This window comes from Prionailurus bengalensis, chromosome E1 (genome assembly GCF_016509475.1).
Source record: "Prionailurus bengalensis isolate Pbe53 chromosome E1, Fcat_Pben_1.1_paternal_pri, whole genome shotgun sequence".
In the NCBI taxonomy this organism is placed as follows: domain Eukaryota; kingdom Metazoa; phylum Chordata; class Mammalia; order Carnivora; family Felidae; genus Prionailurus; species Prionailurus bengalensis.
The window spans coordinates 44,855,193-44,876,276 of NC_057347.1; the positions used below are offsets into that span (position 1 = coordinate 44,855,193).

The 21,084-nt window shown below is 37.8% G+C and overlaps 1 protein-coding gene across 11 annotated transcripts in view; it reads left to right on the forward strand.

Moving 5' to 3' along the window:
- Window positions 1-21,084, forward strand: part of TLK2 (tousled like kinase 2) — a 114,808-nt gene that overhangs the window by 55,925 nt on the left and 37,799 nt on the right. For all 11 annotated transcript variants that reach the window (XM_043584921.1, XM_043584922.1, XM_043584911.1 and 8 more), the window contains 4 exons: window positions 9,366-9,461; window positions 10,682-10,774; window positions 16,274-16,384; window positions 17,549-17,685. In XM_043584921.1, the coding sequence (XP_043440856.1) occupies window positions 9,366-9,461; window positions 10,682-10,774; window positions 16,274-16,384; window positions 17,549-17,685 (437 nt within the window). The remainder of the gene's footprint in view (window positions 1-9,365; window positions 9,462-10,681; window positions 10,775-16,273; window positions 16,385-17,548; window positions 17,686-21,084) is intronic.

Sequence of the window (21,084 nt, forward strand, 5' to 3'; positions counted from 1 at the left end):
GTCTCTCTCTGCCCCTCTCTTGCTCATGCTCTCTCTCTCAAAATAAATAAATAAATGTTTTTTAAAAAAGAAAAGAAACTCATAAGAAAAAATACACTTACAATACCTCACTGTATTTACTGAAAAAATCTTCATATAACTGGACCTGTGCAGTTCATACCCCTGTTGTTCCAAGGTCAACTGTATATGGTGACAGAGAAAGATGTCTAGATAGATGTTGATAAATAAAAATAGCAGGTGGCAGAATATCGTGAGTTCGATCCTTTTTGTTTTTATTTATTTTTGAGAGAGAGAAAGCCTGAACGTGAGTGGTGGAGAGGGGCAGAGGGAGAGGGAGAGAGATAATCTCCTGGGGAGGGGTGGGGGGGGAGGGCTAGATCACATGACCCTGGGATCATGACCTGAGCCCAAGTCAAGAATTGAATGCTCAATTGGAGTGAACCATCCAGGCACTCCCGAGTTTGATTCTATAAATATCTAAAATTATATTGTTAATGTAATTTTACATGTTTTAACATAGGAAATTCAATTTTTTCTTCTTTTTATTGAAGTATAATTAACATACAGGAAGTTGATTTTTTAAATTGTAAGATAATATAAAAATGTTTTTTTTTTTTTTAATGTTTATTTTTGAGAGAGAGAGGGAGACAGAATGTGAGCAGGGGAGGGACAGAGACAGAGGGAGACGCAGAATCTGAAGCAGGCTCCAGGCCCTGAGCTGTCAGCACAGAGCCCTATGCGGGGCTTGAACCCATGAACCGTGAGATCATGACCTGAGTTGGTCTGACGCTCAACCGACTGAGCCACGCAGGCACCCCATAATACAATTTTCTAAATTGTAAAACTAGTATATGTACGTTGCCCACAAAAAAATTAAAATGATGGAGAAGAGTCTTTCCTTTGCAACCCTCAGAAATGTAACCACTGTCCAGAGTTTGTTTTAGATTTTCTACTGATTTACTGTTTGAACTTCAAATAATGTATCTCTTTTTAAAAAAAATTTTTTTTAATGTTTGTTTATTTTTGAGAGAGGGAGAGACAGAGTGCAAGCTGGGGAGGGGCAGAGAGAGAGAGGGAGACACAGAATCCGAAGCAGGCTCCAGGCTCCTAGCTGTCCGCACAGAGCCTGACACGGGGCTCGAACTCATGAACCGTGAGATAATGACTTGAGCCGAAGTTGGACGCTCAACCGACTGAGCCACCCAACCCCTAAATAATGTATCTCTTAATTAACTATAAACAAGATCTCCCTATTCTCCATTATTTTTTAAATTTTTTTAACGTTTATTTATTTTTGAGAGAGAGAGAGCGCACGAGCGAGGGAGGGAGGGGTAGAGAGCCAGGGAGACACAGAATCTGAAGCAGGCTCCAGGCTCTGAGCTGTCTGCACAGAACTCAACTCGGGGCTCTAACTCATGGACTGAGAGATCATGACCTGAGCCGAAGTAGGACACTTAACCAGCTGAGCCACCCAGGCTCCCCTGTCTACTCTCCATTATAAGAGATGAATTTAACATACTCAAACTGTCCACCCATCTGCTTTCTCATCTTTCAGTTTTTTAGTTAATGTTACGTTGTGTGTGCTATTTATTTTTTATTTTATTTTATTTTTATTATTTTATTTTAACCATAATTTAGTATTTTCTGTTTTCCAAATTCTTCTAGGACTTTGAAAACACTTAAGGAACGTTTACAATATTATGATGGTTTCATTATTAGGCATTGCAAAACCAAGTCGTTGTGTTGGATTCACTGAGAAAACCATCCTAGTCATTGATGAGTTTTGATTGAATGAGACAATTCTAGTTGTCAGGGTCTTCTGGATTTTTTTTTTTTTTTAATGTCAGGTTTATTATTTTCTTGAAAGCTGCATCTTTTAACATTACACAGGATATTCTTAAAAGCTTGGATTTTTAAAAATGTACTTTCATATTGTTTTATGCTGAAGTATTTTAAAGTACATTCAGAAATTCTGAACGCCTATCTCTGAATAACTTAACAGGTATTTTCTAAGAAATATTGATATTTTCCTAGATAGCGTGATTAACATTATCACACTTACCTTTTATTGATGTCTATTCTTATGTAAAATAGAACTTTCCTGTCAGCATCTGGGCCTCTTTGGCTACATTGACTTACAGTTCTTCAGAAAAGCAGGTTAAATGGTTAGTTCTTACCTTTTAATTACCAATTTTAATTTTTTAAATAAAACTTTAATTTTTAAAGGAAGGAGGAATAGCTGTATGAAATGTTGACATATAACTTTCTTTTTTTTAATGTAACTTTTTTTAATGTTTATTTTTGAGAGCGCACGTGTGTGTGCGCGCACACAAAGGGGGGAGGGGTAGAGAGAGAGGGAGACAAAGAATGTGAAGCAGGCTCCAGGCTCTGAGCCGTCAGCACAGAGCCCAATGCGGGGCTTGAACTCATGAACCACGAGACCATGACCTGAGCCGAAGTCAGACACTTAGCCAACTGAGACACCCAGGCGCCCCTAACTTTCTCTTCTTTGGTTATCCTTATGGTCTCATGGATTTTTGTGGATGTGTATCTGTAAATCTAATCATTCCTCCTGGTGCTCAGCTGCTCACAGCCTTTTTTATGCTTTCATCATTTAATGAACATTTTGGTTGTTTCTACTTTTTGGTTATTATGAATGATACTGCTGTGAACATTCATGTCCAAGTTTGTATAGGCGTATGTTGTCATTTTAGGTATGTGCTAAAGAGTGGAATCGTTGGGTCTTATGGTAACTATTTCTTCAGAATTGCCAAACTGCTTTCCAAAGCAGATGTACCATTTTACAAACCCAGCAGTAATACATGAGGGTCCTCCACACATCCTTGTCAACACTTGTCATTATCTGTTGTTTTGATTATAGCCATCCTAGTGGACGTGAAGTAATATCTCATTGTGGTTTTGATTTGCGTTTCCTGAATACTAATGATACTGAGCACTTTTAAAATTTTCTTATGGCCATTTGTATATGTTCTTTGAAGAAATGTCATATAAATCCTTTGTCCATTTGTAAATTGAGCTATTTTTGTTGTTGTTGAGTTGAAAGGGACCCATGTCCACTATATGATTTGCATGTATTTTCTCTTGTGGGTTGTTGTTTTACTTTCTTGAAAGTGTTTGAAGCACAAAAGGTTTTAATTTAGAAAAAGTCCAGTTTATCTTTTTTCTTTCGTTGCTTATGCTTTTAGTGTTTTAGCTAAGAATCCTTAACCTGACATAAGGTCATGAAACTCTACTTCTGTATTTTCTTCTCAGTGTCCTTTTAGCTCTTATATTTAGGTCCGTGATCCATTTTGTGTTATTCTTTGTGTGTGGTGTCAGGAAGGGGGGGGGGGGCCCAACTTTATTCTTTTGCATATGGATATCCAGTCGGTCCCCCCTGCCCCCCCCCAACCCCCGCCGCACCATTTGTGTGGAAAGACTATTGTTTCTCCATTGAATTGTCTTGGCACCTTGTCAAAAATCAGTTGACCATAAATGTAAAGCGTTTATTTCTGGACTCAGATTCTACTCCATTGATCTATATGCCTATGCTTATGTCAGTACTACAGTCTTTTTTTTTTTTTTTCAACGTTTATTTATTTTTGGGACAGAGAGAGACAGAGCCTGAACGGGGGAGGGTCAGAGAGAGAGGGAGACACAGAATTGGAAACAGGCTCCAGGCTCTGAGCCATCAGCCCAGAGCCTGACGCGGGGCTTGAACTCGAACTCACGGACCGTGAGATCGTGACCTGGCTGAAGTCGGACGCTTAACCGACTACGCCACCCAGGCGCCCCAGTACTACAGTCTTAGTGACCATAGCTTTGTAGTAATTAAGTTTTGAAACCAGGCAGTGTGATTCCTTCAACTTTGTTCTTTTTCAGGATTGTTTTGGCTGTGGGATCCCATGCATTTCCATAAGAATTTTAGAATCAGCTTTTCAGTTTCTGCAAACGAACCACCTGGGATTTATGGCAGTCGTGCTGAATCTTTTGATCAATTTGTGGAGTATTGCCTTTTTAAAAATACTAAGTCTTTATTCCATTAACATGAGATAACTTTCCATTTATATAGGGCTCTTTATTTTCTTTCAATGTGGGCAGTTTTAACTTAAAGTGGTTCAAGTGGACATCCTGTCTTATTCCTGATCTTACGGGGGAAAGCATGTGATCTTTGACAGTATTAGGCTAGCTATATGTTTTTCAGAGATGCCTTTTTGGGGGTTGAAAAAGTGACCTTCTGGGGCACCTGGGTGGCTCAGTCAGTTTAGTGTTCGACTTAGGCTCAGGTCGTGATCTCGTGGTTCATGGGTTCAAGCCCTACATCAGCCTCTGCGCTGGCAGTGCAGAGCCTGCTTGGGATTCTGTCTACCTTTCTCTTTCTGCCCCTTTTCCAGTTGCTCTTTCTCTCTCAAAAGAAATAAATAAAAACTTAAAAAAAGAAAAAGAAAAAGTATCCTTCTATTTCTGAGTCTGTTAAATGTCTGTATCATGAAAGTGCTGGATGCTTTTTCTAGATCTATTGAGATGTATATGGTATCTTTTTGTTCTTGAAGTCTGTCTACTGTGTTTTTCTCCATTAATACTACTTGTCATATAGTAGGCTTTTTCACTCTTAAAATGTGCCTTTTTATCTCAGAGAAGTTTTTATTTTACTCTTCCTTGATTATTTCTTTCTCTTTATTTTTTTCTTCAGGAGAGCCTATTAGATTGTTTTGGAGCCTCTGTGTTGTTCACGTTTCTGAACTTTTCTTTCCTTTATTTGACTTTTTTTTTTATCTTCTGGGAGATTTTCTTTTTCTTTTTTTTTTTTTAATGTTTATTTTTATTTTGAGAAAGAGAAAGAGTGAGTAGGGGAAGGGCAGAGAGAGAGAGGGAGGGAGGGAGGGGGAGAGAGAGAATGAGAACCCCAAGCAGGCTCCACACCGTTAGGGCAGGGCTTAATCCCACGAACTGAGATCTTGACCTAAGCCAAAATCAAGAATCAGGTACTCAACTGTGCCATCCAGGCACCGCCCCCCCCCCCCCCTTTTTAAAGTAGGCTTTACACCCAACATGCAGCCCAACATAGGGTTTGAATTCACAACCCTGAGATCAAGACCTGACTTGAGATCAAGAGTGCGACTTTTAACCAACTGAGCCACCCAGGTGCCTCACTTCTGAGAGATTTTCTTGGCATTGTCTTCCAGATGACTGATTCTGTATTCAACTATGTTCATTTTGTTATTTAGCTAATCTATTCAGTTTTCAAATTTTTGATAATTTTAAGTTTATTTTCATGTTGTTTGCTTTTTCATTTTTATAGATGTATCCTTTGTCTGGGGACATAATTTATTTTTGAAGTTGTTTTTATGGAGTTATCTGTTTTCTCTTGGATCTTTGTCTTTTCACATTGGATCTTCCTTTTGTGCTGTTGGCTTTCTTGAAAATGTGTCTTCAGCTTTAGTTGGATGAAGTAGTAAGGTGGTTAATATTGGTTATTGGCGTGGATTTTCCTTTACAAGTGGCATAGTTCTGCTTCCCAGATGGTGGGAGGGCTGACTGTGTGGATGTTTGGTAAGCTCTGGGCAGGAAGGCCAGCTCCTCTACCAGTGTCTAAATAAGGAGGGCTTTGTTTTGATGGGTGAGCTGTTTTACTCTTTGCAGTACCTTCCATTTCTTTCCCCATTATATCAGTTGTGGAGGGCAGGGGTACTGTACTTTCTTTGCTTTTTCCCTCAAGCCACAATATTCACACCAGGAGCCCTCCCCTGGACCCACTTATTTTTCATTTTTAAATCTTTACTTTTTTTTTTTTTTAAGCCTTATTTAAGAGATCTGTTCTTGTGCTTTGTCCTGGGGTCAGAATGGTAGTATCCAGGCCCTTCAGTATGCAAGGGGAGGGATCCAGGGGGTCGTTACTGGACCTTACCGGTTTTAAATGCATGGTAATTGTCACATGGTTTACGCCTGGTTTTTGTGAATGTAAATCTCAAGTGAGCTTTTCAGGAGCTCCCTTGAAAAGACCCAGTCTAAGGGCACCCAGGTGGCTCAGTTGGTTTAGCTGACAGCTCAGAGCCTGGAGCCTGCTTCGGATTCCGTGTCTCCATCTCTCTCTGCCCCTCCCCTGCTCACACTCTTCTCTCTCTCAAAAATAAATAAACATTAAAAAATTTTTTCTTTAATTAGAAACGACCCAGTCTGTTTCACTGGTGATGTTTTAAGCTATGAATGTATTTTACTTTCTCTACCTGAACCCAACTGTTTTTGAATGGTTCTTAAAATTTAATGTTTTAAAGCATTTCTGATCCTTGACTCTCTCTTGTTTCTTAGTGCTCTTGTGATTTCATTTTAAAAGTGTTTCTGCATATCAGTAGGACTTTGGAAGATCCATCTTGTCATCATGAATTAGAAGCCAGTATTACTTTTATAATAGGAGCAAAGAATATGGACATCTGGGGAGGTGTTTTGCAAGGTTGGGGTTGGACTAAATTAACAACTACTGTGGCCGGCTTAGAAGAGCCAGCGACTTCTGTTCTCATTTGGGAGACTAAGCTCTCTTTGCTTTCCAGTTTTGCATTTCTAGAGTTTAACCAGGACCAGGCACAGAGATCCACAGTTAATATTGAATGAATGATCAGAATGAGGGCATTTTTTTTTTCTACCATGGACTCATTTGTCACAATAATAGGTCCTTCTATTTCTGTAGTTCTTTTGCCTTTGGAAAGTATTGTTTCCCTTTTTATGAGGATTTGCTACTTCCTAACCTATGTCCCACTTGCTCAGCTAACTTTTTGCATTTTTACTTCTTATCATTGAACTATTTTACATATATCTTTACAGAGAGCTTTAATTTGGCACATCCCACTGAGTTACATTCTAGCACCCTGTTTGCTGAAAGAAAACTCAGAATCACAAATGAGCACATATAAAAAGGCATTTTAGCAAAGCTTGTATACCAAAACCTGAAAGTTATAGAAGAGGCTTTTAGTCAGTCATGTGATTCTTACTGGCTCTTATATGGTTTGAAAGTCATATTTGTTTAGAAACACACTTCAAAAGGAGAGGATTGTAAGAGAAATCTAATGATAACTGAAGGAGATAATGCTCATATAGTTCAGTATAATACTTGAGGTTCATATCAATGACCCTTATTAATTAGCAAGTAAAAAAAAAAGATTTGCTGCATCATAGAGAGTAAAGAACATTTTCCGTTATTTGGACTTCCCTGAATGTGGCTCTGATCCCATCTCTGTCATTTCGGACTTTGCACGGTGTTCAGCCTTTTTGAGACTGGTTTCTCATTTTTGACCTCTTTGATCCCCACATCAGTCTTCTCTCTTCCCCTTGTGTTTATGTACACATTCTCTCCTGGGAATGACCTGACCGTCTCCTCCTTGACTGCTTATTTCCTTCACATCTTAACTCTGATGCTGCTTTCCTGAGGCAGTCATCCCTGACTCTAGATTAGATTATGTGCCCTGTTGGATACTCTTCTCCCCCCCCCCCCCCCCCCCCCCCCCCCGTTGAATACTCTTTACAGCACTTATCCCAGTTGGAATTTTGTGTTTACTGTATGATTGGTTATTTAGCAGTTTCTTTCAACAAATATTTATTGAGTGCTTAATAAATCTTCACTGGGATTCTAAGCTCTGTTAAGGCAGAATAATGACTGGGTCTGTGGGTTTTATTTCTGTTTGACTTGGTCATTGTGTTCCTAACATCTAACACAGTGGTTAGACATAGGGAGTGAGTAGTTGTTGAATGAAGAAATCCACGTGCAGAATATAATACTGCCTGCCTTATTTTATAAGGCTGTCGTGAGCCTTCAAGATAATTATGTGTATGAAGTGCTTATTAGCTTGCTTGTGGCCTGGTGAGACAGTAACTCTGTTACTGAGAGGGAGTCAGTCTGCTGTGGCCATTGAGAATGGTTTTGTAGATGAAAGTACTCCTTAATTCATGGTCTCTCACTTACTAGCTCTGTGACCGTGCATAGGTGCTTAGAATCTCTGATTTGCATTTCCTTTATCTATAAATGGAAGTAATAATAATGACTATCTTACAGGGTTTTGTAAAGATTGCATGTGATCATGACATTGAAGCAGTTAGCTGACAGTAATTCTCAGTAGGTGGTGGTTATAGTATTGTTTATATGTTAATGGATGAGAAAACTAGTTTAAGGAATGTATAGAAAGTATCAAAATTCACATATGTGGAAACACTACATCTTCTCTGATAAGATGGTAGCAGTAGATCTCAGATAAGATTATGGGATTAGCCCATAATCCTTAGAATATCCAATATTTTCTAATTATGTCTGTGAAGGGTTATATTATGTTAGGTTCAATCTTGTTTTTTAAAAGGACTTTTGGGAGTATAAGGATTGTATACTCCTGAAAAGATGAATTACATTAAGACCTAAACCCTATAAATTTTAAATGCCTTAGAATGCCCAGTGTGACTATGTGACTATGTATTAAAGTCACATCAGCAAGCGACATTATTGGAAATCAGCCTGGATTTTTGGACTGCTGAGTGTTCATGGGTAAGGTTTATGGATTTAGGAGACTATTCTGAATAGTAGTTCACAGTTCTTTCTGCCTAGAGTCATAAGCATCCCCTGTGTGGTGGATGCTTTGCCAGCCTTTTCCAACAGAAGCATATTGCCATGACGTACAAGTAAAAAGGATATATTATTACAGGAATAGCTTTCAGTGTTCTGTGATTTACAGATTTAAAAATTCATTTGGGCACATTTGAGTACTTCACACTATTTACAGGGACATGAGCCAAGCCACCATGTTATAGCCCTTGCTTCTCATTTTTATTTATTTATTTATTTATTTATTTATTTATTTATTTATTTATTTATTTAAGCTTATTTATTTAAGTTTATTTATTTTGAGAGAGAGAGCAGGGGAGGGGTAGAGAGAGAGGGAGAGAGAGAAAATCCCAAGCAGGCTCCACACTGTCAGTGCAGAGGCTGACACAGGGCTCAAACTCATGAACCATGAGATCATGACCTGAGCCGAAACCAAGAGTTGGACGCTTCATCAACTGAGCCACCCAAGTGCCCCCCACCCCTGCTTCTCATTTAAATTGTTTTACTTTCATCTTGGGCTACATGACCCTGACTTCTGACTTTCATCAGAAGGAGTGTGTTTTATATAATTGTTTGCATGCCTACAAACGTTTGTGGGGAGGGTGCGGGGGGGCCTGGCTGGCTGAGTCAGTGGAGCATGCAACTCTTGATCTCGGGTTGTGAATTCGAGTCCCACTTTGGGAGTTGAGATTACTAAAAAAACAAAAACAAAAACAAAACTAAAAATGTGTGTGGAGAAAGATGCAAAACTTTCTAGTGATTAGTTGATATACCTTTTTTACAGGCTCAGCAAAACAGTCCCTCTTCTACGGGATCTGGCAACACAGAGCATTCCAGCAGCTCCCAGAAACAGATCTCCATCCAGCACAGACAGACCCAGGTAGGTTGGTGATCAATATACAGAGGAAAAGATGTGCTTAGGGATAAATGCTAACCACATATGATATCTTGGAGTCCTCTCTGTCTTTCCTTTATTTCTCCAACATTACCTCATTATTTGTGTGTATTATACTCAGAACTTGCATTTTGAGTTTTTAAAGTCTTTTGGAAGGTGCTTGAACTTTTTGCGGTGTCTCTTTACCATTCTGGTGTGTTGCAGTAGAAATGCCTACACTGTAGCATGGTGCTGGGGGGAAAGAGCACTTGTTTTGGAGAGCTAGGCTGGGGTTCAGATCCTCACTCTGCAACTTAACACTGTTATCTTTTTGGGCCTCAGTTTTTTTTTTAATAGAAATCATCTGTAAAATACGGTTGATTCTAGTTATCTCAGACAGTGTATACAAAGTGCGTATTAGGACAGTGCTTACAGTACACCTCAGTGATTTTTCATTCCCTACTCTATGAAAGTAGTTGATTTATTCCTGTTTATTTGGCAAGAATAAAGCTAAAATTCTTAAACATGTGGCACACCAACACAATTTCCTCCGTAAAGAGTTTTTTAGAAACTTCTTAATTCAGGGAATGTTGGGAATATTCAAAGTTAGTATGTGAAAAGGATAGCGGATGCATCCTCCACTCTGTAGTGTTGATATAGCCAAATCGTATACTGCATTTTCTTTGAAGCCTCTTGGCATTGTGTCGCCTTTAAGACAAGATGCTTGGCAATCTAGGAGAATTTCTTAAATCTCAAGAGCTTTAGGAATAGATTTTTATTTTATCTGAATTACCAGCTTTTGGCCAGTTGGACAGACTTTAGATTCAGGTAACTTCATTCTCTCCCTTTCTGATGTTCTTTATTTCCACTAGGTGGCATGTGTGTTCTTTAGACATTTGGGCCCTGTCTCCTCTGAAGTCCTTTTCTATTCAAAGTTAGTTTCATTTCTAGAGTAGTATGTTTCTGCATTATTCAATGCACAACAGTTTGAGGATTCATATATTTGATACCAGAGGTAACGTGTATTTGAAGTGCATGTGTAATAAAATACAAGACCTAAAGAATGGGCTAAGGAAAGCATATTTAATTTCTTTAGCTATGTGATTCCAGACTATTTGTGTTAGCAGGTGTTTTGGTTTTTTTTTCCCCCCAGAAAGGTAATGAGAAAAGTATGATAACATGTAATATTTTGAGACTAATCCTAAATTTGTTTTCTCTTTGTATAGTCTGACCTCACCATAGAAAAAATATCTGCACTAGAAAACAGTAAGAATTCTGACTTAGAAAAGAAGGAGGGAAGAATAGATGATTTGTTAAGAGTAAGTATTAAAATATGGTAAGAGATTTTATAAGAAGCACTGATTGATGTTATATATATTTGGATTATGTACATAGATCTACAGTAATATAGAGATCATTATTATTTCTAAATAACAAAGTTAAATACTCTAAACATTTGGATATTTTCCTTTAATCTGAGGTAATCTGAGTAGGAACTAGGATCAAACCTATATTCTAAGCACTGTCTTTAAATTGGATATCTTATGCTGTAGAATTTTAATATTTAAATTTTTTTTAAATGTATGTTTATTTTTGAGACAGAGCATGAACGAGGGAGGGTCAGAGAGAGAGGGAGACACAGAATCTGAAGCAGGCTCCAGGCTCTGAGCTGTCAGCACAGAGCCCGACGCGGGGCTCGAACTCATGGACTGTGAGATCATGACCTGAGCCGAAGTCGGCTGCTTAACCGACTGAGCCACCCAGGCGCCCCGAATTTTAATATTTAAGTATATACTAGAGAGATAGGTGGAGTGTTCTGTTTCATCTAGAACTATGGGAAACGATATAAAATACTGTTTTCCTGTTCCAGAGAAGTTTTTTAAATATTCTTGAACTTTTTAAAATATTTTATTATTTTAGAGAGAGAGAGAGAGTGGGGGAAGGAGCAGAGTGAGAAGAGAGAGAGGAAGAGGTAGAGTGAGAGAGAGAATCTTAGGCTCCACGCTCAGTGAGGACCCTGATGCAGGGCTCCACCCCACAACCCTGGGACCAGGACCTGAGCCGAAATCAAGAGTCAGACAGTCAGCCAACTGAGCCACCCAGGCACCCCAATATTCTTCAGTTTTTAAAACTATCTCACAAGTACTTTTCAGCCCTGGTTTTACATTTTGTATCTTTTATAAGTATTTGTCTAAAGTTTTTTGTGCTTATAAGACAAACTTCAAAAATAATCTGGAATTGAAAAGATACTTCTAGAAAATATACCATGATATATATATATATATATATATATATATATATATATATATATATATATTTATTTTCTTTTTTTTTTTTTTTTTAATGTTTTTCTATTTTTGAGAGGGAGAGCACAAGCAGGGGAGGAGCAGAGAGGGCGGGTGTGGTCAGAGGATCTGAAGCAGACTCTGGGCTGACAGCAGGGGGTTTGAATTTATAAACCATGAGATCATGACCTGAGCCAAGTCGGCCGCTTAACTGACTGAGCCATCCAGGTGCCCCTATCCCATGATGTCTTTAAGGATAGATTTTGTAATATGCAATTTATCATATTGACTGACACATTCTTAAAAAAACTTTTTGTTTTAAATAAAAGCAATATATGCTTTTTACAATAAATTTAGAGAATACTGAAAGATAGGATACCCATAATTCCATTAATTGGGTAAAACATTTGGCACATTTCCTTCAGTAATTTTTTTGAGCCTTTTGTAGTGTGTGTGTGTGTGTGTGTGTGTGTGTGTGTGTGTGTGTGTATGTATATGCATATATAAATAAGTATTACTGATATATAAATAAAATTGACTAACATTTTTATCTTCTCCAGTGATTTAGAAGGTATAGGTTTGATTCTTATTTGTACTAATGCAGTAGTTTTCCAACTGGCTCTATGGGGCCTTGAAGGTTCTGTGGAGGAACCTCCAGGGCTCCCATGACACAGCTGGGTGCGGATCTTGCAGTCTTTTTTACTGGGTAAGACTGTCTGAAGGAAGGGTTTTGTTTATTAACAATAATAATAATGTTTAATAATAAAAATAATAAGAGCCACTGTATTTGTAATTTTCTCCCTCCAAAAATTTTTACCTATATTTCTGTAATTATTGAAATATAGTATTAGTTTATTTGACTCCCTCCTGTATAAAACCTGGAATTTAGCACATATCTAAACCATAAACCTGGTCGTAATGAGTAAAATCTGATGTTTTTAGGCTATTCTTATTAAATTATTACTTTTAATATCATATATAAGAATAATTCTTATATGAAAAGCAGTTTTATGACCTAATTTACAATAATTAGTTACACGTGTTTGTTAAACTCATTGGTAGTATATTTTTTAATTTTTGTTTTATTTTTTAAACCATTTTTTATTTTTTTATTGTTTTTTAATTTTTAGAGAGAAAGTACATGTGATTTGGGGAGGGGCAGAGGGCAAGGGAGGGAGAGAATCTTTTTTTTTTTATATGTTTATTGATTTGAGAGATAGAGAGTGGGAGAGGGGCAGAGAGAGACAGAGACACGGAATCTGAAGTGAAGCGGGCCCCGACCTATCAACGGAGAGCCCAACGTGGGGTTAGAACTCATGAACTGCAAGATCATGACCTGAGCTGAAGTCAGACAGTTAACTGACTGAGCCACCCAGGCGCCCCTTGGGAGAGAGAGAATCTTAAGCAGGCTCCATGCCCAGTGCAGAGCCCAACACTGGATTTGATCTCATGACTGTGAGATTGCGACTTGAGCTGAAATCAAGAACTTAACCACCTGAATCTCCCAGGTGCCCCAACTGAAATACATTTTAAGTAATTACTTTTCAAGAAGGATGTATTAGTGTTAAGTTTTTTTGTTTCCTTGTAGATCTGAGAACTCTTTCTTTTGCCTCTCCATATAAAAGGTATTTTTGTGTTTACAACCTATTAGCCTTCACCTCTTACCTTCTTGTAACACGCATACACATGTGTGAACCTTTGCAGTTTTTTGTAGCATTCAATTTTTCTGAGAAGACCATGACCAAAGGAACAAACACTGCACTGTAATCTGTTTTTTGTGATGAGTGTAGGTACTCTCCCCCCTTATTCTTAGATTTCAAGAAATTTTGCCAGGGTACTTCTGTATACATGGGTCTCTAAACTTATTCTGGAAATGTGTGGTTATACTTAATTTTTGCCTCTTTCTGTCTTGTGTTGGCTTCTTCCTTGGTTTCTAGGCTGGATCCCTGATTTCTTCCCTTTATTTCTATCACTTGGAGTCTTATTTAATATGATCAACCTTCTTTTCTGAATCTTACTAAAATGTTAATTTGTGTTCCATATATTTTCTGCTGTTTACTGTATCTTATGTAATTTTGATTCTGTTATTTACATTTGAACTTACTTTTTTCCCTTATCTAACTCACTTTCTTATTCCATCCTGTACATTCTTGATGGTTTTTTGCTCTGATTTCATAGACATCGTCTTTTTGTGTTTTCTGGACTATGACAAGCAGTATTCTAAAATGTTCTTTTCATTCTTTAGGGAGATCATTTTCATCATTCTCAAGCTGATGTTCTTTTTCCTTATTCGGAAGTAGTTTTCCTTGGGTCTGATTTTTGGTTGTTTCCTTTTCTCCATCTTTTGATTTGGAGAGGCATATTTAGAGTCAGTACCTATCTTCCATCTTTTATTGTTAGCATATGTGCTTGCTTGGGGTTGCTCTTAACTCCTCTTTTTGTTCATGTGGGTGCTGGTTGTATTGCCAAGGTTTTAATTAGCTAGATTGTGGATTTAGAAAGCTCCTAGCCCAGTTCTAGTACCGGTAGGCTTTTGTCCCGAGAATCTCTGCTGGATTGAAAAAGGAGCATAGGTTCATCTTTCTTCATCATCCAACTCTTTCAGAAAAGATTGAGGAGTATATGAAAAACTTAGCACTGACTTAGCACTGTTTTTGAGTTAAAAAAAATGCTTTCGTTTTCTAGAAAGTAGTATGCTCCCTTTACTCACCATTGCCCACCTTCTACTACCTTGTTTTCTAAAGGTTGTGGTCTTCTTTGGCTGTAGAACAATACCAAAGGAGTGGATACATCAAAAAGGAAGACACTGATGGCAGCTGCCATTTTTCTCAAATTGATTAAATTTTGTGTTTTGGATCGGGCAGGATGGGCAACGAGCACTCCTCATGTCTCCTTTTAGGCAGGCATGGGTGGTTCATTGGGTTTTTCCATTTTAGTGATATGTTGGATAAGGCGATATCAGGAACTGATAGGCAGGTGCTGTTGTAAACCTGAACACAAATTGTTAATGCTAGAAAACCACAAAAATTTAGAGTTCTTAAAATTATTTACTTAGTTGTTTATTTTTAAAGAAAGCTCTCCACCCAGTGTGGGGCTTGAACTCTTGGCCCTGAGATCAAGAGTTGTCACATGTTCTACTGACTGAGCCAGTCAGGCGCCTGTCGAGTTCTTAAGATTTTAAATAAGCTGCCAGAGATTGATTGGTTCCATACATTTGATTATAGATTTTAAGGGAGTGTTTACCTTCCAAAAAAAGATTGAATTTCATATAAACATTACATAGTCTTTGTCTTAAAGATTCTTTTTTTTTTTTTTTTTTTCCTCCAAGATTTTATTTTTAAGTAATCTCTACACCCACCGTGGGGCTTTAATTCACAACCCTGAGATCAGGAGTCGCAGTCTCTACTGACTGAACCAGCCAGGCGCACCATGGATTCTTTATTATGAATTAGTTACATTTCCCCAAATGTACTTGCACTTTGCCTTTGATAGAGTGGCACATAGAACTCTGTACAAAAAACAGGTAGAAATTAAACTTATGAGAAGAGTAGAAATTGGGAGGTGGAAGCTGTTGTACACTGGTCACTTTAAAAATGAAGCTGAAAAGTCTCTAAAATTGCATATGCTGTAACATCTTCCATTTGTGCTTTTTACTGTTTCAGAAACACTTATATCATTTGATTGGGAAGTACCAGATTTTTTTTCACAACTCAAGCACATTATTATAAAGTAGCGTTTATTTGTTGAAAGAGTAGAGATCTTTTGTTAATACAAGAATAAATTTAAGAATCGCAGGGCAAAATTGACCTTGGGTTAGTGGTTCTTCCCTTCTCTGTTATTGTAGGAGGTTTGAATTTTCAAAGTATTTAGCCCGTCCTTCTGACCACAGCTAAATTAACTATGTATTTACATTCTGGCATTCTTGAGAACCGGGACCTTATATTCATCCCGTTTGTTAGTTCTGTCTTATGCGGGCATGGGTGTGCCTGGCTTCTCTGGAAAGAAACACTTATGTAAATTCATGTCTCTTTTTCTTTGGAAACAAGAATAGAAAAACAAAGAACAATCGATCCTGAGAACGTTATGTGGTTTAAAAAAAAATTCTGCAGTTTTTTTTTGTGTTTAATTAATTACCCTTTGAAAGTATTCTGTGAGTGCTGTAAAGTGCTTAATCAACTTTTGTATGTATTTGAAACATCTCCCTAATTGTAGGTTTTTTATTTTGTGACAGTTTAGGTATATGTGATGTACTAGATTTACCTATAACTGCTTTTTGAGAGGAGTGAAATACGATCAGTAGAAAAACATGCCCACTTGTAACAGAATTCATCTTTACTAAAAAGATAAGTTTATTAAGAGAGAAAAAAAAGGAAGGAAATATTATAAAAAATTGTAAACATAATTAATCTTAGCTCTTTGGACTTTAATTTTGCTTTTGATTAACAATAGAAATACTGTTTGGACTCCCTAGAAACTGCTTTCGTTTTCATCTATCTTCCTTGGAGCTAATATAAAAAATATTTTCCATTGAAGGCCAACTGTGATTTGAGGCGGCAGATTGACGAACAGCAAAAGATGCTAGAGAAGTATAAAGAACGATTAAATCGGTGTGTGACAATGAGCAAGAAACTCCTTATAGAAAAGGTGAGTGATTAACGGTGGCCTGACCCCTGCTCCCAAGATCCTCAGGGTATCATTTTGTGCCTCCTTATTCCTTACCTGAGATGGAAGTATTTTAAAGTTGGGCTTTTTAGGGAAAGACTTTTTTTTAAATGTTTGTTCGTTTGTTTATTTTTGGAGAGAGAGCATGAGCAGGGGAGGGGCGGAGAGAGAGAATCCCAGGCTGTCAGCGCGGAGCCAGATGCAGGGCTTAAACCCACAAGTCGTGAGGTGATGACCTGAGTTGAGACCGGGAGTTGGATGCTTAACTGACTGAGCCACCCAGGCACCCCTTTAGGAAAAGACTCTTTATAATTTGACAGTTAGAATTCTTTCTTCCATGGACACAGCAGCAAACATCCAGAGTGATAATATGGGACATCGTTTCTGGTTGTGCTTTGCTCTGCGTGTGATGTTGATCGGACAGGGACAGCTTGTCCTGGTTTGTTTGCGGTGTGGCGCTCCTTGGTTCTTACACTCATCCTGACCTTTGAAGTACATACCCTAGAACTCTTAAAAACATTTAGCAGTACTTACATTTCCATTTTAGAGATGATATTTGAAGTAACTTATGTATATAAAAATGTGATAATTAAGTGCTTTGTGCTTTAAAAAATTAAGTCAGCCTATACTTATGTATGGCCGATGTTTCCTTTATTATAGTAATTGATTAGTTGTGACTTGATGTTAATAGTTGTTAGTAACTGTTTCTTGAAAGTTTTTTAATATGTCCCCAACACACACTTATCTTATATTGAAAGATAGCAGTACTTGCTAATGAAATTATTACAAGCTAGAGGTTTGAGAGACTGGTGGTTACTTTTGCTGAAATCTTTGGAATGCTGTTAAAAAGACAGGGAACGCTGATAGTAGGTCATTTTATTAATGTCAGAGATAGGAGAACTTTGTTTCAGCTTTTAATTCATTAATTTTATAGAAAAGAAACTGCTTTTTTCCATTTTTATTTTTGAAATAAGATGGTATATGTTAATGCAGAGAATTTAAAGTTTTAAGGTACTTCCCAGAGTCCATGTAGAATCAGCCAGTTGTACTAAATGTTGATCAGTACAGTACAGAAAGTAAACATCATGCTATATCTGAATTCTCATAGGAGAATAAAATTATTTTCTATTTGTCCTTTCTCCTAAGTCAAAACAAGAGAAGATGGCATGTAGAGATAAAAGCATGCAAGACCGCTTGAGATTGGGCCATTTTACCACTGTTCGACATGGGGCCTCTTTTACTGAGCAATGGACAGATGGTTATGCTTTCCAGAACCTTATCAAGTAAGTGAAGTGCTATGATCACATTGAAATTGAAAAGTTGCTTTAAGTTTGCTGTAATTGTAGTCATTAAAAATCCTAGTAGTAGAAGTCCTCTTTTCATTCAGCTTTAGTCCCCATATGTGTAATGAAAGGTAGGGAATGAGGTGAAGTCCTGGGAAAAATGACGCAAGTTATTAGAGAAAAAATAAAGGAGTTCTACATTAAAGCTTAACAAAGAATAAGAATTGCTGAAGCTAAGGAAGAAAAATCCTAGGACTTGTTATCTTTTAAATTATGTAATGGATTTTCACGAGGAGTCCATGAACGTATTTGTTCTGGCTCCATAGAAAAATGACATAGGTAAGGACCTGAGGAAGAACATCCTGAGTTAGGTATAAAACAGTAAAAACCCTAGGCAAACCTTTAGGATCTGTCCCTGAGGCCCTTTAAGGAGACCGTGTCTAGACCTTGGAGAGAGCGGCTACCTCAAAGGCAGGGGCTGAACCAGTGGTCAGGCTGGTAGCCAACCCCAGTGTCTGTCAGTGACTTGGAATCCTAAGCACTCAACATTCAAGTATTTACTCCAAGGAGGGAATTACCATTTAAAATCCTAAAATTCCAACTGTGTAAATAGCTAATATTGGCTCTGGACTTAAGCAGATCTTTAGATTGTCGTGTATTTTGGTATATCTTATTTATTTTTAATTAGATTATTTCCATCTGAGACTGGGGAGAATGGCATTGTGTTTTTAATCATGGGCTCTCAAACTTGAGATCTGTAGCTCACTATGAATTAGAGGATTCTATAGACTGCTTTTCCTACCTTTTTTTCCTAGCTGAAATAACTTCCTGTGCAGTAATTGGAGAGTGTGGGACTCCTTTAATAGTAAGGAAACATAAGAAACAACAAATATATGCCTGAAATAAAGTATAATACTAACCTGGATTGCACATTAGTAGTCACTGCTTTATATGTGATACATTACCCTCCCCTTGGCTTAGATATGTTTTTGCCTCACACATGTACCTCGAGTATGTGTAAGTTGGTGTGATAAGAGGCTAGCTGTTGAGTCAAAGATGCAATACCCACGAAGGAAAACAAAGCCTTTTGAGTTAAGTCAGGTGCCAGAGGCTCAGAATGACATCCACTCCGAGCACTAAGCATGGGTGACTGGTGATAGCAGGAACGCACCAGGGCACTATAATAGTGGCCACTACATGGAGTCATGGTACCCACCCATTCCTTAACACCCTGACCAGGACGTGCACATTGTCCTGCAAGTGACACCCCATCCAGTTTCATTAGAGTGCGATCTGAAGATATAACTTATATCCCTAGTACTGGCCATAGCCACCTCATGCTCAGACTGAGTCCCAGATGTGATAGTGACCCTACAAGTCTTTGACAATGGTTACTTCTTAGATGGCTGTCTTTAAAATATCTGAAGACTTTGACTGAAGATAGTGTGTTTGTATAGAGATGTAAAATGTAATTACTTTTAAGAAAAATGTTCATAGTTTTTGCTGACAGCGATATTTTATCTTTTTACTCTGTAAGCAGCCCCCGAGTCCCAGAAGGTTCTGGAAATCTTACACAGAGTACAAAATGATGACTTAGCTGTAGAGCCATCAGAGAAATTGGGACTATCTAAATGAGATCCCTAACTAGGATTGTTCCTCCTAGGTGGATAGCATTTTTTCATGCTTTTATGTCATATAAAATATCTCCATCTCTTTTGGGAAGCTGTCTGGCCAGTGTCTACTAATTACAGGTATTTTATTTTCTAAAGTTTTGCTTTAATAAATTAATTCCCTTTCAGTTTTAATGCAGCAGTTGAAATTCTTCAGTTGTAAAGGCTATGTTTGATATCCTTATAAATGATTATTTTCTGTATATGAGAAACTCCATGACAACATAATTTGTGGGTGACGTGGCTGAACACCAGGTAGCAGTACTAGGTTTTACGAGAAGAGACCATCCTCAAAACATTTAAAAATTTAATCAGATAATCAAGTACAGTCTCAACAGGACCTCCAGTGCAATTCTTTTGTTTTCACTGTGTTCCTCTGCTCTTTTCAAGTGATCTTTATTCCCTAACACCGAAGATTTACCAGCTAATAAGAAAATCATATCAAATTTATATTATTTTTTGTCCAGGTTGGCAATTTTTCCTTTCCAAAGTATGTTTGAACCTGTTGAAGAAGTAGTTTATTTTATAGTTTTGAGAAAGTAGTTCTGTTACATACTATTGTTATTCAGTATACTCTTTCTTATTTGAATAAATCTTAAAATCTCAGTCAATGGCAAGGCAATAAAAAATTTGTTTTTGATGGGGGGGCATGGTTTTAACGTTTTTTATTGAAGTGATCTAAATTTCACCGTTAAATATTGAGCCTAAGTATATGCTTGTCCTTAGGTCAAGATTTCTGAAATGCAGAGCTCGAACAGATCACTTGAAGGATGTAGAATATATTAGATAATTAGAGAATCTCGGGGGAGTGGTAAATTCTCTCAAACATTTATGCATTTAGTGACACAGATAAACTGTAGGAAGAGCATGATGTGTAAAAGTTTGGATTGGAATTGGAGGAAAACCCATTTAGGACAGAAGGGAGGTCCTTGTTGCTGAGAAGAATCTCCCCTTGACTTCAGACAAACTAAAAGACTCTTGTCAGTTTACAAAAACCACTGAACTGCACAAAATCCCCATTAGGCAGGAGAAACAGTATCAACAGGATAGATGAAGGATTTGGGTTGTGGGAGTTGGCAGGTCTGCAGAGAGAGCAAGGGTGGCTGGGCTGGAGGTCAGAAACACAGCTGGAGGCTGCCACTCAAGTCCAGCAGCTATAGATTAGAAGAGCAGGCTGGAAAGTCTGGATGCAGCGTGGTTGGTGCATTTCTCAAAAGGCTTTGCTTTCCAGTTAAGTTCCTAGGATGTTTTCCTCAAAGAGGGAAAAAATTCTTTACTAAGATTTTGTTTAGGGGCGCCTGGGTGGCTCAGTCAGTGAAGCATCCGACTCTTGATTTTGTCTAAGGTCACGATCCCATGATTTGTGAGATAGAACCCTGTATGGGACTCCAGGCCGTTAGCGCAGAGCCTGCTTGGGATTCTCATTCTCCTTTCTCTCTCTCTCTCCCCCACCCCATCTCTCTCAAAATAAATAAATAAACCTTAAAAAAAAAAAAAAAGATTTTGTTTAGGGGCACCTGGCTGGCTCAGTCCATAGAGCATGTGACTCTTGATTTCCTGGTCATGAGCCCCACATTAGGTGTAGAGGATAGATAGATAGATAGATAGATAGATAGATAGATAAAGTTTTTTTATATTGAAATGAAACAACATTGAAGTAATGGGATTTGATTTATAAACAAAATTGTGGTCATTGAAGAAGTAGATTATCAGCATGAGTAAATTAAAC